Source organism: Fusarium graminearum, chromosome 2, assembly GCF_000240135.3.
Source record: "Fusarium graminearum PH-1 chromosome 2, whole genome shotgun sequence".
NCBI classification, from domain to species: domain Eukaryota; kingdom Fungi; phylum Ascomycota; class Sordariomycetes; order Hypocreales; family Nectriaceae; genus Fusarium; species Fusarium graminearum.
The window spans coordinates 1,728,008-1,748,057 of NC_026475.1; the positions used below are offsets into that span (position 1 = coordinate 1,728,008).

Below are 20,050 nucleotides of genomic sequence, written 5' to 3' on the forward strand. Positions count from 1 at the left end.
TAGTGCGTCTCATGCTTTGCCATTTTCTATGTTGGTATGAGAATTGCCTCCTGGGGAATCCCAAACTTAGGATCCGAGGAGTGTTCTACTACTCAAGGGCTAGATTACTGCTTCCCTCGATTTGCCGAAGTGAGATGAGAGCTCAAGACAATGGAAAATCTGTTTATTCCCGCCCTTCTGGGTACGGGTACTTATGGAAGGATATAGACTGGTATTTTCCGTTTCTACCTACCTACGCAGGCCTCAGTATCAGAAAAATTGGCCGCTGAGAACATAAGAGACGAAATTAGTAGGTCATCTTATGCTACTAAAATCATAGCCTTTAGGCCATTTATTTTTATACCCTGAGACTTAGGAGGTCAACTTTTCTGCTACCCAGTAGGCAGGTAAGCATTAATGGAGCCCTTATCCCAAAGTCCTGGGTCCGAACCCGTTAGCCGGTCCATTCCGCTACTGTATGTGTGATGTCTAATTCCTATAAGCTGTTCCGGTTCTGACAAGTCTAACACTGAGCTGGCCGGCCAGTCTAGAATCCGCGTAGGGCATTCTATGTCACGTCATCAGATGAGTCTGCAGCGTTTGATGACCCCCTACTACTGACTGGCACTGTGGGGGAGATCGTCAAGCAAAATCACAGTCAAGTTAAACATGAATATGTTGTACCTGAGACCGTACTCTAAATTTCATCGTATCGTCAAAAAACACTGTTCCATTGCCATTGTCATTGCTGCTTTAATTTCCCCTCCTCTCTTGCCCCACTTGGTACATCTGTAGGCTTCGCTTTCATCTCTCAGTCGGGAGCAAGGCGTTGAGCAAGGTTGACAAGCTGCTTTAACCGAAAACAAGCTTGAAAAGATCGTTGTAGACGTAGTAGTTGCCAGCTTGGTCGCGTTGAAGCTGGAAGGTTTGGGAGAAGTTCATGGGGTTCTGCTCCTCGTCGATCTGAACCAGATTGTTAGCCGTTGCACGGGCATATTGTGCGAGACGAGACATACAAGAAGAGCACCAGTAATGAGGATAATCACTCCACCCTGGTCGTTGGAGGGCTGTGCGTCGAGGGTGGCGACCTTGTGCTTGACCTGCTGGAAGGGGAGGCTCTGTTGCAAGATCGTTAGGAGGTAAGCGTTGGTTTGTAGGCGGAGGAAATACATACAACAAGCTTCTCAGCAATGGCCTCGGCGCCGAGGACAGAAGCAGACTCGAATGTGAGCATGGAGTTAGGTCGCTGTCAGGTGAGAGTCAGTAAGCCGTCATTTGTTGCTGCCCACCGCCTGACACGAATTACTCACGTAGAGAGCATTGAGGCCCTTGCGATCAGAGTCAAAGGTGTTGTAGTAGTACTCAACAAACTGCTCTATTTGCGGTGTTAGTGGTCTCGTCAATATCACCAAAGATGAGCTTGTCGGTCAGCCCATATGGGGTCCAAACGTACTGGCGACTTCCTCAAAGTCTAGAAGTGTGCGCGGTTAGTGTCCAATATCCTGATGGTTTTCTTGCTACAGAAACTTACTTCCGGCCATCTTGAAATCTGGGGACCTGTTCGGGTCGAGTAAATCGCTAATGCGTCGGGAGGAGGAGAGCGAGGATGCTTTTGCGACGGAGTCGTTTGTTTGGGTTGGGTTATCGCAAAGTCTGCCCGAGGGGAAGCAACCACGAAAGCAAGATATGAGATCGATGGTGGGGTTGAGGGGGCACAGTGCAGATTAGGCACAACTTGATGATTCAGTGGGCGGCTGCTGTGGAAACCACTGCGAGTTAGGCCCAGGGTTGTGACAGGACAGTGCGGCACCGCTATGTGCATAAATGGTGGGATGGAGCTTGGATAAGCCGATATTGTGTCTCCACCCCCGACTGGCTGCAGAATAAAACTGCGGCTGCGACTGCGCTTGAAAATATTCTTTTGTCTTTAACAACATTTCCACCGGCTGCAATTGACTGCCCCAACTGAACTGTTAGGTCACGATGCTTCGAGACTCTGCAGGCTGCGCTCTGCACTATCATAATATTCTTGTCTCGGGTTAATTCTCACCCAACAACAGTAAGGTACGTTACACGACACGATTGGTGTCTCGTCCAACCCACGATGGACGCGTGCACTCATTCATTTTTCCCCTGCCCCTTTTGTATGATGACAAACTCTTCCATTAAGAACGGCCAACTGAATTTCTATGTTGATTTAAAAAATTATCAAGCTCAACAGTCTGACAAAACTCCTTCTCATTCATTAATCATTACAAAAACTTGTTAGAAGCATTGGCTAACTCGACAATCAGTCTAGTAGATTTTTCTCTCGATCTTCGCCTCAAGATCCTCGCTAGCCAGCGTGTCAAAAGCCATTGTACCCTTGACGCCATAATTAGTTCTTCAATAATGCATTCAATATTGTTAACTGAAATTTTCAATCTTCCTCGTGATAAGTCTGTTGTCTAAAGCCAAACGTAACGTTGTCATTTTGCCTATCTAGGTATCCTCTATCGCCATCGTGTCAGGCAACATGTCAGACGCCACCCCAGTTTTACACTTAATAAATGCGTTAAACCATGTCCTATTCTGCCTTATCATGTTATCATATATACAGTAGATCCATTCATTGAGCCATGAGCTAGTTCCTCTGGCTGGTTCAAAGTACTTGCTTTAACCTTCCAGCCTCTAATAGCCTGCTCCCCTCGAGATAAAGAGTTCCTTGTTTCCTGTAGCGAGAAAAGCAGAGCCTTTTGTTCCAACGCACCCCTTGCTCCCAAAAGGCCATAAGCATCCAAGGACTCCTTGATCATTGCCAATACACCTTCTCATGTTTTTTTTTTCGTGGACCGTTTAAATTCTGCCGCAAGTACTCATTCCGGTCATAATCGCAGCTTCCTTCCATGTGATAATCCACCAGTCTATATCGAATCTGCTTGCTTGTACCACCCCACCCGCCTTGCGATCCAACAACAGCTTCTTTTGGGGGTGCTGCTGGAGATTCTATCGTCATCTTCGGAGTTCAGTTGCCATGTCTACTCTAGACAAGCGGAACGTCGTGCCAGTTGACTGGATGCTTCTATAGCTCTTCCTCGTCTTCAATCTTTGGTTTTTGCACCTCAGCGTTGGAGGGTGTTCCAGGTCCGGATCCCGTAGATGGCGCTGCATCCAGCTCTGTCTTCAAGCCTGAGCCTGATCCAAAGATGATACCGTCGGCCCCGTAGTCAACACTAGGCCTGTACTTCTTGAGCGGACTCTGGAAAGTAGACTTGCTAGGGGTATCAAGACTCGCTGCATTTGACAAGCTGTTGTTTGCAGGAGATCCTCCAGCGGTAGGTGCCAATGAGGTGGATGAGTTGACAGTGTTGTTATTCTGTGATGCTGGAGACGCAGCTATGCTATCTGGGTCCGCAGAATGCGCCCTCTTGAGCTACATTCAGAACGTTAGATCGGGGGGGGGCTTGAATGATAATCATGGCAAACTTACGTGAATGCGGTCGACGCCATCAGCAAGCTCGCCCTGGAATTTAGCATCTTCTGGAGCAAGTTTGGTGTCTACGTCCTTATCGTAGGCTTCCTCCATCTTGCCCAGGTTTGCGTCGTCGTCGTCATCGTCATCATCGCTGTCATCGGCAATATTGCCGTTGCTCTTCTTTCGAGCCTTACGACGTCTTGAGGCTTCACTGGCTTGGTCGCGGAAGGCAGAGAAGCCAACGGTACCACCAGCCTTGAGAGGTCCCAGGTTAGAGAAGTCAAGTTGACCCGATCTTCGCTTGACGGAGCTTGGTGTTGTCTGGGGGTTCTTTGATGACTGAATGACGCCCAGCTTTTGTAGTTGCCCTACAACGATTTGTTAGCATATACAATCCAGACTACGGCATGCCACTTACGCTCTCCGCGGTAGAAAAAGGTAAACACTGCATAAGGCTTGTCTGGGCCGTCAATGCCTGTGACAGTTTGTGTGCTGATAGTTTTGGGATCGAGGGTTTTAGGCTTGGCGAAACTCGTAGTGTGTTCAACATCAGCGTCGATGCCGTTGCCTTCTTTGGACCCCATGTCATCTTCATCACCATCGTGAGCGTCAAATTGTGGTGAATATTCGCCCTTCTTAATTTCGCCTGAGGCGAGGACGCGGAACATAGCCACTTTGATTTGACCAGTCGCCTCAGGTGGCTCGTCGTCGTCGTCGGACCAAGAATCGGAGTCGTCTAGAACAGCCTCGATAGGGGACTTGTCATCAGCGCCGTAGCGTAGTGTGCTCCTTCGGCTCGAAGATCCTTCCTCTATGTCGGCGCTAGCGTTTCCTTCAAGAGCTCCTTGTCGTCGTCGACGCTTCTCGAATTTCTGACGACGCTTTTCCAGCTTCTCGGCGGCATCGTGTCCTTGTAGATCCAAGCCGTTGAGCCATCGCTCCAGGCCGACTTCGCGGAACAAGAACTCGCGCTCGGCCAGACCGCCGCCTTCAGCATCTGGTACCTGAACCCAGCGGCTGTTCACCCAAGTTTCTTCGCCGGGTCGTAGCAGAGTGGCAACTTCTTCCTTGGCTCGGCCGTCAAAGTAGATGTAGGCAGCGATAGTCTCGTTCTCGGAATTGGTCATGGGAATATAGGGGTTGACTACGCCGGTTGACTTGCCCCGTTCGCCAGTGTTAAGCCCACCAACGAACTGAGGCTTTGGGTAAGGGTTCTCATCACTAGGCTTGGGGGTTGAGTACGGAATAGGCAGGCCTGGAGTAAGGAGCGTAATGGAGATGGCGAATTTAGCAGGCTCGGGTTTGTTTGACTCGGCGAGCTGAGGTTGGGGTACAGGAATGTAGGTGCTGATCCGCGAGAGACGAGATTGTTTCTGCATGCCATGCTCTGGCAGCGGGGCAGAATTCGCATGGATGCTGACCGCAATGCCCTTGAAGCAGGGCATCGTGGCGGTATGTGCTAAGGACGGACTGGTTTGTATAATCGAGGTGAGGGGAGACAGAGATGATGATAACGGCGAGGGAGATCTAAGGTTTGGTCGTCAAGTCTGGTCTCGTTTGGGCTCGCTGAATGTTGGGCTGGTCAGGGCTAGGCTGGCGCGAAATGCAAGCAGCAAAGGCAGTCGGACAGTCGCTTGCCGGTGCTTAACTCAGCGCATGCGGTCAGGTCGGTGTGCTCCAGGGCTTGTCGTAAATGTTCAGACGTGGTTCGGGAGACGTCGAGAGGAACAAGCGGGTGGGCGGTGGAGGTAGTCGCTGGCTGTAGTTGGTCCCGCAATAGAGTCCAAGTGAATCGAACTAGTAATGGCGGTCGGTACGTAGCGGTAGCGGCACGGTACCTGCTGCTGTCGTGGTAGCAGTGAGGTGGCCGGGCGTGGGAGACTGAGGTGGGTTGGTGGTGGAGACAATGAGCAATTCAAAGGTCCAAGGTCATATCTCTTATATGAGGACTGATATAACGAGGGAGACAATAGTCAGTGTTTGACGAAGCAAGTATCTACTAGGTTCAAGGTAGCAGATGTATTGCAAACTCGACTGGCAAGCCGAGACGAACCAAGCGGGTGCTGTTTGTTCACGGGAAAGAAAGTGGAGGGGCTAAGTTACCCATGTGAAGAGAAGAGATAGGGATCTAGATCAGCCAGAGCATGGGTGTTCCTTACAATATGGAGGGGTTGGACGTGGGTGCCCGCCATAAAATTCGTTGGCGATTGCGGGCAGGCCTACCTAACCTAGAAGCCCAGGTACAATAAGAAACGTGAGAAGGGGTGCGTTGGCCAACATGGATATTGTGTGCATGTGCTAGGTAAGTGGTTACTCAAAAAAGAAAAAGAAACTTTCTTTATGTGCTGTGATTACTTGTAAACTGAACAATGGGATACTTTCCATAGAAACGGCTCGCCGCCATTGTTGCTCGTGATGCAGCGTCAATTAACTCAAACGCAGCCTGGATTCAAATGCGGATCCTACAGTTTAACCTTACCCTCGAGCACATAGCTATTAATCTCTAGAAGCGTTCCTAACATGGAAAAAAGCGTATTATCTAAGGTATCTTCCGGGCGGGATCCTATGACTAAACTTTACTTTGTGTTTTGTATGAGCTCGTCATAGAATGGCACCTCAAGTTGGCATACACCTTAATTCGTCATGACTCAATTGAAATTCCCATACCTCCCAATAGACACTCAAGATGATATAACTTCAACTTCTCATTAGGTAGCCTATCAATAATACTATAAGACATGGGTATCTGCCTCTACCGCTTCGCGTACAGCTGCCCCTGATCAGTACACATCACACCCTGTCTCATAGTCTGTTGCGTGATGTTCGCCGTCGAATACTCGAAGTACCTTCTTCGCTATAGCTCGTGCCAATACCCGAGTCCCTATGTTGCACATCCTCCTCGTCCTTGTCGTCAAAACTCCCATCGTCTTCATCATCAGCATCAGCTCCTAGTCGAGGAATTTCCGACAGGGGCTGTTCGGGATCCTGTTCTGGTTTGATGTCCGGCTCGTACTTGAGAGGCTGTTGCTTGCCATACGTGGGAAAGGTCTCTTCGTGGTCTGTGGGCTCGTCTTCGTGGTCATCCCTCAAACCCTTGAGCCTCCTGATTTTGGCATCGTCTTCTTCGGCTGGTCCTGAGGCAACGCTCCATATTCCCCAAGCCACACCCATGAAGATGACTTCAAAGGCCCAGAAAACAACGGTCAGAGCCAGGAATGTTGAAATACGATAGTGAACCATCATCCAGCGAAGCCCGCGAAGTTGAGCTGTGAGCTGCAGGTAGGCATTGTACACCTGAATCGTCTGTCCTGCTTCCACCTCAATGTATGCCGACTTGGGTAACAATGAATCCTTTGAGAAGGAGACTCGCTCGGCCAATGGGATGATGACAGAGTTCGTGCTCGATCCCGGGGTAAACAGGTGGTAAATCAGAAACAGGACACGGGATGCTACAGACACGAGCGGATCAACGTAAGGGAACAGAGCAGGCCTGCGGGAACTGAACAATACATTGGCTTGTCCAAAACCTTCGTGTGACGACGCATGCTGTTCGGCCTGGGCGTGGAGCCAAACGTCAGCTTTGGCGCCGAGCATGTGCAGGCTGATCATAAAGTTACCGCGCTCCACGTTTGGGACCGAGCGCGGCATGGATAGCAATAGCGACACATCGTACTCTTGCTGCGTTTTCATGGGCGGCGTTTGGAGTGATGCAATCCCATATGGGTTAATTCCAGAGCTAAATCCAGCAATATCAGCGACCCAGGTAGGTCAGTCGCCGTATCAAAATTACGTACCCATATTGAAGATGCACCGGCAAAGTGACAACCTCATGAGGCAGGAAATTCTGAAAGAATAGCACCGACGCAATTGCCGCAGTACAAAAGAGAGTTGCGGCTGTCGAGACGAGGAGGACGGTGTTAACAACAGCTCGTTGAACAGGCTTAGATGTGACGACGCGGGCCGTCTCTTGAAGTGTTTCCTTTGCAGACACGATCAGTCATACATAATTCAGTAAATATCGTGAGTATAACTCACCATGCTGAGTCTAATTAGCTCACCAACTGGGATGAGACGAATTATGGTTTGAGAGAAGCACACGACAAGGGAGAAAAGGTCCAAGGGAGTCAGTGAGTGAGCGAGTGGCATGTGAAGGCGACAAGCAACAGCAAGCTGCAACCCACATTGGAGTTGGACAGGGATGAATGGACAAGGAAGCTTAGCTCTAGCAGCTCCAACGTCATAGGTCTTGTACACAGCTCTTTTGCTCACTTCTCAACATGTACTCCGTAAGTTGTGTAACAACTACACATTAGTAATATTCACAATGATTACTACCGCAAATCGACCGTCTTAAATTTAACATTAGGAAAAAGCAAGGTGCTCTCTAATCGTACTAGTAATAAACAACAAAAACAACAAAAGCATTCGTTTCAGTCTTTCAAACAATCGTGACATGACAACAATCCCTCAATCCGAGCCCAAGGTCCAAATCAAATAAATGCTGTGTCGAAAAACAGCAAACCGAAAGGTATATAAATCAAGTCGTCAATCAATTGCATCAATATCGCAACCACAATATAAGAAACATCGTCATCCGGAAAACGTTGCGCAAATAACCGCTCAGTCGCTCACATCATAGTAAAGTTAGCATGCCGCAAGGTAGTTACTTGGGACCAGCCCAACGCTTCCATCTCCGCCATGGACTTCTGCCTCCCACCATCCGTCGTCTTGGTGACGCAGGACGGCAAGATAATCGCCCTTGGCAAAGCCCAGCTCCTCGGGAATGGCGGCTTGGTACATGTACAGAGCGCGTGCTAATAATTGCGTTAGTATTAAACATCAACAACTTGTGGTCAAGAATAGACTTACCATAATGCAGAATAGCTCTGCCGTCAGGAGTGTACAGTCGTGAAGGATCAGCAACACTCTGGCTGCGCTGGCGGGTGCTACCATCATCGTAGTAGCTGTTGGCCCTAGAAGCAGGGCGGCTGCCTCCACTTCTCACAGAACCATAAGGATCCGAAACCGGCGCCAGTTGAATTGCCATATCGCTGCCTGCATAGCCGCTTCCAGGTCGGCTCTGCTGACCGTAGGGTGAAGGGGAGGGCCCACGACTGGCCGGGGATTGAGGGTAGTAACCTTGAGCAGAGCCGTGCTTCTGTGGTGAGCTCATAACGGAGGGTGAGCGTTGGCTAGCCGCATAAGGGTTTGGAGATACCGATCTATAACTCATGTTGTCGTTAATCGGTGGTTGGGGGGAGACACTCCTGGCTGGAGCTGGAGCTGGCGAGGTAGCTCTGGGCATATCGGTGCCTCTAGTGCCTGGTCGTGAGCCTGGTGATGTGCCGTAAATACCAGATCCTCCGCGCGACATATCGCTTCCTCTCGTGCCGGGCCGTGAAAGGGGGCTGGCATTGAAGCCTCGCGTGTCCGGACGAGACATGTCAGTTGCCCTTGTTCCTGATCGTGCAGGTGATGTGCCATAACCAGCAGGTTCTCCTCGGCCCATTTCGGTACCTCGAGTGCCTGGTCGAGACATAGACGCTGAGCTATAGCTTCCAGACTCACCCCTACCGTGTGTAGCAGTTCTAGTGGTGGGTCGTGAAGCAGTTGGTGGAACACTTTGGCTCAAAGATGGCTCTGCTCGTTTGGCTTCCGTGGCACGAGTATTGGTTCTCGACGAAGTGCTGTTAAATGTTCCTGGTGTGCTACCTCCATTCTCGAACATGCTGCGTGTTTGCGACGTAGCCTTCTTCGTGGCCTCCTTCATCGCCCTTGAAGTGACGGCAGGCGGTGGAACGCCCAAGCGTGATGTCGGTGTTTGATACGATGGTGGGGGCGTTCCTCTCTTTGCCGCCGCGATATCAGGGTTCGAAGGAGTTGGTGCTGGCCGAGTGGCAGAAGCTTGCCGCGAGGCGGCTTCAGAACCCGATGCTGGGGTAGCAATGCCAGAATAATGATCAGCTGAGACCCTCATCGAGGAATTCTTGCCCAAGGTAACGCCCTTAAGTTCCGCAAGGGCAAGTGCGATGGGGTCCATCTCTTCTGCAGGCTCTTGAGCTGCGGCAGCACCGGGCTTCTTTTTCGTGTCAGGGGTTGACACTGGGAAGACATTCTGCCCAACACCAAGAGCTAGACTGGCGTTGGCGTCAATTGGTTCAGGACTCTGAGTACGTTCTTGAGTCACCACATTGTTTGTTGGCTCGTGAGTCTGCGGCTGGGCTCTGCGAACTGGGCTGCTCAAGCTTGGAGTGTTTGATGCGTGCCAAGTGTTCCTGTTTGGCTGCTGGAGTTCCTTCTGGCTCTTGCGTCTAAAAGGACTGTGATTCTTGAGGAAGCCGCCACTCTTCTTCTTAGCAACCAGTTTAACAGGACTGGTAGCAGGGGTGACGGCCGAGGGTGTGGGTGCAGAGGCGGCAGCAACTGGAGCTGGGGCTGGCTTAGGAGCTGGAGTGAGAGCCGGTACTGGCGTTGGGACTGATGCGCGCGCTTGCACAGGAACTGGCGCTGGTGCTGCAACTGGTGCCGGTGCGCGTGCCTGTACGGGAGCAGGCGCAGGCGCTGTAACAGGTGGAGGTGCTCGTGTTTGTACAGGAGCTGGCGCGGGAGCGGGAGCTGGATCCTGTCTGATGGGATCCTGCTTAACAGGCGAGGTCTTACCACTCGGGGGTTCGACGCTAGAGAACGAATTCGGGTTCGAGTAATCACTATGCGAGTCCCTACTCGAAGGTCGAGCCGATGTTACCTGCGAATCGTGATCTGAGATCGGGCTTGGGCCAGTCCTGCAGAGCATAGTCATGCCCTCCGCGGCATAGGGATCATGGGGAACCGCCGAAACCGCACCGTGCTGGTTAGCATCATATGCAGTATAGGTTGCAGGTTGCTGACGGCGGGAGGGGTCCTCAATAGGCCTTCGTAGCTCCAAAGAAGTTCTGGCATCCGGTACCTGTCTTGTGTCGACACTAGGTCGAGATTGCATCGAAGGTCGCACTTCTCCAGAATAACGCATTTCCAAAGAAGGTCTGGGTTCGTGCTGTCGCATATTTGCGTTCCTCATGTCTGCAGGTCGCATCTCCAACGGTCTCATTTGCTGTTGCATACGATGATCCGCGCTGTGGGGGGGCTGCTGAGAAGGGTGCTGGCGTTGCGGAGAGTATTGTTGTTGAGGTTGATGCTGCAGTTGAGCGGGATGCTGAGAAGGACGCTGTGGCTGAGAAGAACGCTGCGATTGAGAAGGGTGTTGTAGCTGAGAAGGATGCTGCAGTTGTGAAGGATGATGTGGTTGAGAAGAGTGCTGCAGCTGAGAGGGGTGTTGTAACTGGGACGGACGCTGCATCTGGGAGGGTCGTTGAAGCTGAGAGTGGTGTTGAAGTTGGGAGGGATGCTGTAGTTGGGAGGAATGTTGCATCTGGGGTTGGTGTTGTTGACGTTGCTGAGGAGCCGCCTGGATCTGTTGGGGCTGGGTCTTCTGAGGACCAATTTGCAGTATATCGTCAGGAGGCAGCGTGGCCGACTTCTGAACTGGAGCATTGGGTTCGCGCTTGGCCGGGGCGTTATCCTTGTGTGCCAGCTCCTTTGCCAATGCAGAGTTCGGGTCATGATGCGACTCAAAGGTTGATGGTTGAGGAGAGGACGATCTGAAAGCAGGGTTGATCATGCGAGGGAACTGGGCTACTGAGTAGTTGTCGTCCTCTGACGTCTCAGACTGGTTGTCTGTCACGTCCCCACGGCAAAAGTTGATGTACTTGGGTGCATCTGGGATCTCTTGTCCGGTCCCCTTCTCCGTGATAAAGGTGATAATATCCTTCTCCACATCCATAACCTCTAAAGACAGTCGAATCTTTTCACATGACGAATCATCGCTAACACATACCGTTGAGGCAATGTTCGCAAATGTCCACATACTGCTCTTAGTAAAGTCCAGACGCTCTTCTTCGAGGTCTTGAAATTTGTCGGCAGCCGCCTTCCATTCTCTGTTCCATCGGGCTGTCGTATCCTCGAGTGCTTTGACGGCGTTTTCGTATTCGGTGCTGGAAGCTGCGAGAGCAATCTGTGTCTTTTCTAGCTTGGCTTTGTTGCGACGTTCTTCTTGGCCCATGACCATATGGCCCTGGGCAAGGTAGCCTTTGATCTTTAAACACTCTTGCTCATACTTGTCTCTTGTCTGTGGTTCTGTCAGTTGAAATTGGTCGGAATAAGCGGTATCGAAAATCTGACCTTGTTGACTTGTTGTGTCTGTTGCATCTTGACCTTGAGTAATTTCTCGACAGTATTTTGTATAATCTTCCGGCGCTCCTTCATTCCACCAGTAAAGGCAGCTAGTGGTTCTTCGAGTTCAGACTTCATCTCTGCACCGATAAGCTGATGCTGCTTGGCCATCTGTTCCACTTCGCCTCTGACGGTATCCAAGGATGTCTTTAGTGTACCGGATTCTTGAGAACCCAGGGCCTTGCGGCTAAGATTTAGTAGTTTGCGGGAATATTCCTCTTCGATCGATGCCCGAGCTGTGTTGCATTAGTTATCGTTTGAGGGGAGTACGTGGATGTAGGCATACCGCCATAGAATGCTCGCAATTCATCGCATGTTGTCTTGGCCGCAGTCATGCGACTGAGCAAAGGTGTAACTCCGGCATCTTCTTTACCCCAAAAGTTGTTTGCGACTGGGATTCATATATCAGCCAAAGGCAAATGGTGTTCAATTGAGTTCTGCTTACAAGACAGCGCAACGGCTGGGGTATCAATCGTTGAGCCAGGCATGATGCCTAAATGAAACTCAATCAACTAAAAAAATGTTGATGGGCAATTCGTAGTGAAGTACTTTAACAAATAGACGGTGATAATAAAGGACCAGCCTCAGTCGCGCTGTACTCCCCACAAATGATGGAGGAAGCGAGACACGAGATGAGTAGCTGGTTCAATGGTGTTAAAGAAAGCGGTGATGAGCCTGGCTAGATTGTTTTGGTGGCATGTTGGCGTTGGCAGGGCGACAGCAGGAGCACTGACCACCTCGGCGTCTATCAAACCTGGCTACCTGGCACTTCAAAGTTCAACATCGATTTCAGCGGCACGTGATGCGGGTGTAGTGGAGCCTATTGACGGATCGGGATTTGCCGTCCTCCGGTACCTTGTCATTTTCAGTTACTGTACCTTGTCCTCCAACCCAACATCGACCACCACTCTGAGTACGGACTGTCTTGACGATATCGATACTTGCATTACCACGCGCCATACATACTCTGCATTCCGCTGGATCTTCTTGACGCCGAATTGCTGCAGGCCTCCCCCCCCGAGATATATAGTTTGCTGCGTTTTCGGCGATCTCTTTCCGACGAGTACTGAGTTCGACACGTACCTCGATCTCCACCTTCAAGTCGAGTCCAACTCACGAGTCTCTCCATATCGAAATCGGTTGCACGATCGCACAATATCTAGATCTGCTATCACGCCCCCCAATCGCTGCTTCGTTTGGCCGCTCCCCCATGTAGGAATCTTATATATCGACCCAGCCTCCTACACACTTCCCCGCTCGCAAGCTTCGTGAGCCTCCCGGCCTGCCACCACACCGAGAGCAGGTGCTCCATCATCTCATCCCCCTCCGCCGCGAATATACCTCCATGGTCCCACCACCTCGAGCGGGATCATTTTCGCCCAATCCTGCGCAGACACTACAGACGGGTGCAAGCCATTCACCTCACCCATCGCAGGCTGCCATTCTCAGTGCTGGCGCAAGCCCCAGCGCCAGCAGTCCAACGGGCACCAACTCCTTAACCAAAATTGTTGTGGCCCAGGTCTATCTACTTCTCAGCACTATCAAGGAGGATAAGGACCGCGCAAAGTGGGAATTGCAGGTTGACCAATTGAAGAAGGTTTGGCTACATTTATCCCTGTGAAGCTCCAAGGTTGCTAACGTCACATTCACATTATAGCTCATCGATGAACACGGTATGGAAGTATTTTCAAAGTATTTCACCCGGCTCGTTGCCGGTAATGCGCCGCAAATATTCCCTGGCCTCAACAGGCCCGTATCAAACCCAGGCAACTATCATATCCTTGTAGGCGAGATGCGAAAGATTTCACACGATGTCGACCAAGCAAGTAAAATCGCCGAGTCCATTGAAAGTGGCACCGAAGACATCTTTCGTGACTTTGATCTCTCGACCTTTATGGAATATTTCAAGCTCGATGCATTGGAGAAGACATTGTTAGCTTTGGCTTTTAAGCTTGGTTCAAGGGCAGATCTAAAGACCAAAGGTAAGCGCACACACCTACCACAAGGTACCCCATCCATTGTACTTATTCATTTACAGCCGATGCCATATTATCTACCAACTTTCCCTCTTTCCTCGACATTATATCCCGACCTACTCTTGACGCACACGCCGACCTTTCCCCCCCTTTTATCGCAATGATCGTCGACCGATTTCTTCAATATCACCCTCCTAGCTTCAATGCGTCTGCCAGACGCGATCTAGAGACATCTGTCACGAAGCGATGGCTCGGTCAGACCCCAGAGCAAACGCCACCGTCCGAGATTCTTGCTGCCCTCGATCTAAGCAGGGTACTTGCCGATCGACCCTCCAATGGGCTGGTCAAGTACATTCAAAAGACAGGCATCGAACTTACTAGGGATGAGGAAACATGTGTTTCTTACTTACAGAACCGGCCCAGTAGCCTGCAGTTAGGTCCCGAACAGATCTCGGCTGCTATGACCTTCACAGCCATCAGCCAAACCTCCCAACAAGATCCAAGCATCTTGGTTGGCGCCTTGAGACAAGTTCTTCCGAAAACATTCGATTGGATGGAGGTAATTGTCTTGTTTGACCAGCCCTCGGCCCGTGTTTCTTCTCAGCAATTCTTGCGTCTTTACCAAGCCTTTTTGCCCATCGCACAGGACTCCAAGTCTGGCTTCGATATCCAGAGGTTGTGGGGTGGTGTCTGGAGAAACCCGGAGGCTCAGCTCTCGTTTGTCAGTGCCTATGCCTCCTTGGTTCCGGAACAGCTAGATGCGACAACAATCCCCGGGCTCCAGCGCAGTATCACTATCGATGATTACGCCAATTCTCCTCCCAATGTACAAGAGCGAGCGGCTGTTGCTGTCAAGCATCCGCTCGTTTCTGTTGCCGCACTTTCCTCCATCTTCAACGTTGCGCTCAGCTCTGTCATGGCTTCCACTAGTATTGAGGCCAAAAGGCTTTTCCAGGAAGTGGTTGTTCCTAATCTGGACATTTTCCTGGTCTCTGCCTTCGAAGTCCCCCGGCAACACTGGGCTCCGATGGCTATGGAAACTCTTGGCTCTCTGTTTGAGAACTTCCTCTACAAACGTTCGCCCGAATACGACTTTGTTCTCGATAGCCTCTGGAGAAAGGACAAGGACTGGGTCATACAACGCTTGATTGATGCTCACGCTATCAAGCCAGTTGATCTTCCGCTCGTTTTCGAACACGCCGTGAAGCACAACTGGCTAGACTCGCTGGTATACTTGCCCAATGGTTTCGGTATCGATTTAGCTGCCCTGGCACACGCTGAAGGATATCTGGATCTATCCAAGTGGGCGCGCAACAATGCTGAACGAAGCGCTGAAATTGCCCGCACTCTTGTGCAGTTCCTAATGATCAAAGCGAATCTGGAAAGTCAATATCAACGAGGGGGTGCCGACGGACAACCTGCTATTAAGAATTCTACAACCCTTCAAGTCCGCACCGTATCCGCGTTACTCCGAATCCTCGAAGACTTCTTGCCAAGCCCTCCAGTTCCCGAACTAATCGTCGTTCAGCGCCATTGCATCATTGCCTACCCACGGTTGATCAACTACGGCGAAGGTTACGATGACCTCATTGACGCTAACGGCAGGGATGGAAACGCACTATCACCGATTGCCAACGGCAGGATGGAAGAGCATTACAAGAAGATGTATAGTGAAGAAGTCCAAGTCCGCAATATCGTCGAGGTCCTCAGCCAGTACAAGCATTCCAGAGACCCTCTCGATCAAGATGTGTTTTCTTGCATGATCCACGGGCTCTTCGATGAGTATAGTCATTATGGGGATTATCCATTGGAGGCCCTCGCTACTACCGCGGTTCTCTTTGGCGGAATTATCTCCCATAAGCTTGTGTCTAATCTACCCCTTCAGATCGGACTGGGCATGATTTTGGAAGCCGTCCGAGATCACTCTCAGGAGGATCCCATGTACAAATTTGGTCTTCAGGCACTGATGCAGCTGTTCGTTCGATTCCGAGAGTGGCCTAGCTTTTGCAGACAACTGTGTCAAATTCCAGGACTCCATAACACGGAGGCCTTCAGAAAGGCAGAGGAGGTCGTTCGCGAACACGAAGAGGAGCTTTCGCGTGGACGCAACGGTGCTGGAACACCCCATGGGCTGGGATTCCAGGGCGAAACATTCCCGAATGGAAACGTCGAAGAGCTTGCGAGTGCCGACCGTCAAGCACCCGCATTCGCCTCTCTTAATGTTGACCCACCACCTCCCGACGTTGAATTCGAAGATCCGGATGAAGGCGCTCAGGACAAGGTACAGTTTGTTCTTAACAACATTACTGAGGGGACAATCCGGGAGATGTGTCAAGAACTCCGAGAGACTATGGAACGTCGGCACCAGCAATGGTTCGCCAGCCACCTGGTCGAGGAACGTGCCAAAATGCAGCCAAATTACCATCACGTGTACCTTGAACTGGTCAGGTTGCTCGAGGACAGGGCTCTTTGGAGCGAGGTTTTGCGAGAGACTTATGTCAGCGTATGTCGCATGTTGAACTCTGAAGCAACGATGCAGAACTCAACCGAGAGGACTCATCTCAAAAACCTCGGCGGATGGTTAGGTCTCTTGACACTGGCGCGAGATCGTCCTATTAAGCACAAGAACATCGCGTTCAAGCAGCTTTTGATCGAGGCACATGACACCAAACGGCTCATTGTTGTCATACCTTTCGTATGTAAGGTATTGACACAAGGCGCTACGTCAGCAGTCTTCAGACCTCCGAATCCCTGGCTCATGGACATCATCCATTTGCTGATTGAACTTTATCACAATGCTGAATTAAAGCTCAACCTTAAATTTGAAATTGAGGTTTTGTGTAAGGGCTTGAACCTAGATCACAAGAGCATTGAGCCTTCTGGCGAGATTCTGAACCGACCCGTCGTCGTTGAAGAGCCAGCGGACGTCTTGCCTACCGAACAGCTCGATGCCTTCGAGAATCTGTCGTTGAATGGTATTGGTTCCACTGTTGGTGCTGGGCTCTCGCCTCAAACTCTTGCACCTACCATCCCAGACCTTGGTCCATTAATTAATATCCCCCCTACTAATGAGATGGTGGTCAGTACCACCCGACTTCACGAGATTGTCCGTACGGCGCTCAGCCGCGCATTGCAGGACATTATTCAGCCTGTTGTTGACCGGTCTGTTACCATCGCCGCGATTTCAACCCAGCAGATGATCCATAAGGACTTCGCCATTGAGCCTGATGAGAACCGAGTACGAACCTCGGCTATAAGTATGGTGAAGGCCACGGCCGGAAGCCTTGCTCTCGTCACATCCAAGGAGCCTCTTCGTGCCAACTTCACTAATTACATGCGAAACCTCTCGAACGACCTTCCTCAGGGACTTCCCGAGGGCACGATCATCATGTGCGTCAACTCCAACTTGGACCTGGCTTGCAACATTATCGAGAAGCAGGCTGAAGAGAGAGCTGTCCCCGAAATTGAGGAAATGATTGAATCTGAACTTGAGGCTCGTCGAAGACACCGCATTCAGAGGCCCACTGATCCTTATTTCGACTCGAGCCTCAGCCGGTGGGCTATGGCCATTCCCCACCCCTACAAGCTCTCGCCAAACATCAATGGCTTAAACCATGAGCAGATGGCTATATATGAAGACTTTGCTCGGCAACCACGTAGTGCCACTCTCCCCACACCTTCCCACGGCCAGTCAGCCTCCGATGCTACTAGGTCAATGGCAAACGAGGTGTTACAGGAGCCATTCGCCACTGTCCCCAACATCCCAACTCCTGCAGAGACTCCTTCGATTCAGCAGCACTTGGGCGCTCAAATGCAACCCTATGCACCCGTTCATAGTGGCGCTAACACCATGTCTAACGGAAGGTCGCCCGGGTTCCAGATGAATGTTCAGAGCTTGGCTGAACGAGTGAACAAATTACTTCAAGAACTCGTCAGGGTGGCTAGCGAATCACCCGAGGAGCACTTCCAGGGCTTGCCACGACCTCACTCTCTTCTGGATGTCGTCGATGCGCTAGTACAACACATCATCAAGACATCGCAGAACTCAGAGGAATTTGCAATCTACGCTGCGGAACAAATCACTGGTCTTATTTTCTCGCAGGTGGACGACAATTTGACGCTTGAGAGCTTAGTCCACGTGTTAGAAACATTGAGGAAGATCTCTGGTCCTGCTCTTAACAGCCGTATCCGAACTCTCTTCAGCCAACAGGCTGGTTCCACCTTCTTGAACCTACCCTTACTTGCAGCGTTGGTCCGAACGGATCTTTTGGAGTGGAGGAGTATCGATCTAGCTATGACCAAGGCACTTCAGGCTCGCAAGGAAGGCTCCCTCGATTTCTTGGAGCACATGCTCGATCTCACTCTTCTCGACGCTCGCCCAATCGCTCTGTACGCCGACTTTGCCTCCACCCTGGAGGCAGCTTGGGCTTGGGTTTTGGAGGACCCCGACTCCTCCGCTGGTCAACGAATCAAGTCAAAGCTGGTCAACTCAGGCCTCACACGCCCGACACCGGTCGATAACCAAGCTCTCTTCAAGCACGACCAGATAGAGTATGTGTTTGACGAATGGATTCGACTCTGCCATAACCACAATGCATCCGACAAGATTATCGCGGCCTTTGTGCAGCAACTGCAGAACAACCAGGTTCTGCAAACTCGTGATGACTTTTTCGTCTTCATCCGTGTCGCGCTCGATATTTCTGCCGACCGGTTTGAATACATCGTCCGCACTGGATCTCTTGGTGATGCCTACGTGATGGTGGACGCACTTTCTAAGCTCATCGGAACTTTTATTGGTATGGGTTTCGAGCCAACATCCACTCGCCCGGCTTTCATCGACTCGGTTCTGTCGCTCGTTGAGCTTATCCTTACCAACCACCATGTCAAGCGCGGAGAGGAGTTGAACCAAAGAGTTTTCTTCCGCCTCCTGTCTATGCTTTTCCATGAAATTCAGACCATCTCTGAGGCCTTGCCAGAAGACGAACGCCGTGAGGTTCTGGTCAAGATGGCAGTTCGACTCAACAAGATCGGGCCTGCTTTTGCTCCTGGCTTTATTTACGGCTGGCTCTCTCTCGTCCAGCATCGCGCTTTTATGCCTAGCATTTTACAGTTGCCCGATGGTGCTGGCTGGACACCCTTCGCCACACTTGTTTGCCAGTTACTTGATACTCTAGGTGATCAACTCAAGGTATTCGAGGTTTCAAACATTGCAAAGGACATTTACCGGGCTACGTTCAAGCTTCTCATCATTCTGCACCATGACTTCCCTGAGTTTGTGGCGGCCAATCACATCAGGCTATGCGCAAGCATCCCGCCTCATTGTACACAGCTCATCAACGCTGTCCTGGCTGCTACCCCTCATCAGATCCCTAGGATCAACGATTCCAATGTCAAAGACCAGGCCGACGAGATACATGTTCACCCTGGCCTCCTCCACGAAGCCACTTCCGTGCTCCAGGATCGGGGACTCCTGAACGCCATCGACCAAGCGCTCCAGAGTGGCCCAACAGAAGACATTGTTGCTAATATCACACATGCCATGGCACAGGACACTCGCAAGACGACAACTTACGGCCATGTCCCTGTCGATGCCAATATGGCGATCATCGATGCTGTCAACATCTACACTGGACAACATGCCGCAGAAAAGGCAGCACAAGCAGGCACTACAGTGTCTGTGACCGGCGACGAACACGAAGTGACCCTCCTTTCTATGATCCTCCATGAGCTCTCTGCTGAGGCTAGATATTATCTCCTTGTCAGTGTGGTCAACCAACTTCGATTCCCCAATGCGCACACCACTTTCTTCCGACAGGCGCTTCTGCACTTTTTTGGCAAGGACTTTGATGATCCTGAAGAGAACGAGATTCGTCAGGAGATCACCCGAGTACTACTTGAGAGGCTGGTTAGTTTCTGGCCTCAGCCATGGGGACTCCTCTACACTGTCGTAGAACTCATGAAGAACGAAAAGTACATGTTCTTTGATCTCCCCTTTATTAAGGCAACTCCTGACGTAAGTCCAAGCCGCATGCTCCTTTGTTGTCTTGAAACTAACATGCATTACCAGGTTGCCGAGAAATTCTCACGAGTACTTACACAAGCATAAGCTGGACGTCACCTTCTCAGACTAGAATGATTGGGGCACCACGACACAAGGAGGAAATTATAGGAGAATCATAATATGCTATCAATCGGGGTTTTTGGTTTGGGAGGCGGTACATTACGATGAATTGTGAGATGAACGGGGCGTTGGGTCCAAAAAAAAAGAATTCAGAATTATAGAGGAGCGAAATGTTATGAGGTGCTGGGTCATCTTGTCCGGGGGGGCAAGAGTGTCTTTGGCCCGAGAACAAGTCGCAGTTAATACTGTATT

General features: G+C 50.8%; 5 protein-coding genes across 5 annotated transcripts; 1 reads left to right on the top strand and 4 right to left on the bottom strand.

Moving 5' to 3' along the window:
- Positions 1–109: 109 nt before the first annotated feature.
- FGSG_08477 (uncharacterized protein) lies at positions 110–1,639 on the bottom strand. Its single transcript, XM_011321985.1, has 6 exons — positions 1,511–1,639; positions 1,433–1,450; positions 1,290–1,354; positions 1,154–1,225; positions 996–1,097; positions 110–942 (listed from the first exon to the last, which is right to left on the bottom strand). The coding sequence occupies exons 1-6, from the start codon at positions 1,518–1,520 to the stop codon at positions 832–834; spliced, it is 378 nt and encodes a 125-aa protein (XP_011320287.1). The 5' UTR covers positions 1,521–1,639; the 3' UTR covers positions 110–831.
- A 1,401-nt stretch (positions 1,640–3,040) lies between these two features.
- On the bottom strand, positions 3,041–4,878 carry FGSG_08476 (uncharacterized protein; the record flags this gene model as incomplete). The annotated part of the gene is made up of 3 exons (XM_011321986.1): positions 3,041–3,391; positions 3,449–3,801; positions 3,852–4,878. The coding sequence occupies 3 exons, from the start codon at positions 4,876–4,878 to the stop codon at positions 3,041–3,043; spliced, it is 1,731 nt and encodes a 576-aa protein (XP_011320288.1).
- Positions 4,879–6,235: 1,357 nt separating this feature from the next.
- On the bottom strand, positions 6,236–7,579 carry FGSG_13357 (uncharacterized protein; the record flags this gene model as incomplete). Its single annotated transcript, XM_011321987.1, has 3 exons — positions 6,236–7,169; positions 7,228–7,412; positions 7,469–7,579. The coding sequence occupies 3 exons, from the start codon at positions 7,577–7,579 to the stop codon at positions 6,236–6,238; spliced, it is 1,230 nt and encodes a 409-aa protein (XP_011320289.1).
- A 498-nt stretch (positions 7,580–8,077) lies between these two features.
- Positions 8,078–11,812, bottom strand: FGSG_13358 (uncharacterized protein; the record flags this gene model as incomplete). The annotated part of the gene is made up of 4 exons (XM_011321988.1): positions 8,078–8,247; positions 8,303–8,854; positions 9,002–11,597; positions 11,651–11,812. The coding sequence occupies 4 exons, from the start codon at positions 11,810–11,812 to the stop codon at positions 8,078–8,080; spliced, it is 3,480 nt and encodes a 1,159-aa protein (XP_011320290.1).
- Positions 11,813–13,046: 1,234 nt separating this feature from the next.
- Positions 13,047–19,783, top strand: FGSG_08474 (uncharacterized protein; the record flags this gene model as incomplete). Its single annotated transcript, XM_011321989.1, has 4 exons — positions 13,047–13,298; positions 13,359–13,683; positions 13,905–19,690; positions 19,745–19,783. 4 exons carry the CDS (start codon positions 13,047–13,049, stop codon positions 19,781–19,783), a joined length of 6,402 nt encoding a protein of 2,133 aa, XP_011320291.1.
- Between the last annotated feature and the right edge of the window lie 267 nt (positions 19,784–20,050).

Excerpts from the sequence above, each read along its gene's own strand:
- FGSG_08477 (XM_011321985.1), bottom strand. Across the intron at positions 1,098-1,153 it reads CCATTGCTGAGAAGCTTGTT|AGCCTCCCCTTCCAGCAGGT; the intron begins GTATGTATTTCC and ends ATCTTGCAACAG. Across the intron at positions 943-995 it reads TCATTACTGGTGCTCTTCTT|ATCGACGAGGAGCAGAACCC; the intron begins GTATGTCTCGTC and ends AATCTGGTTCAG.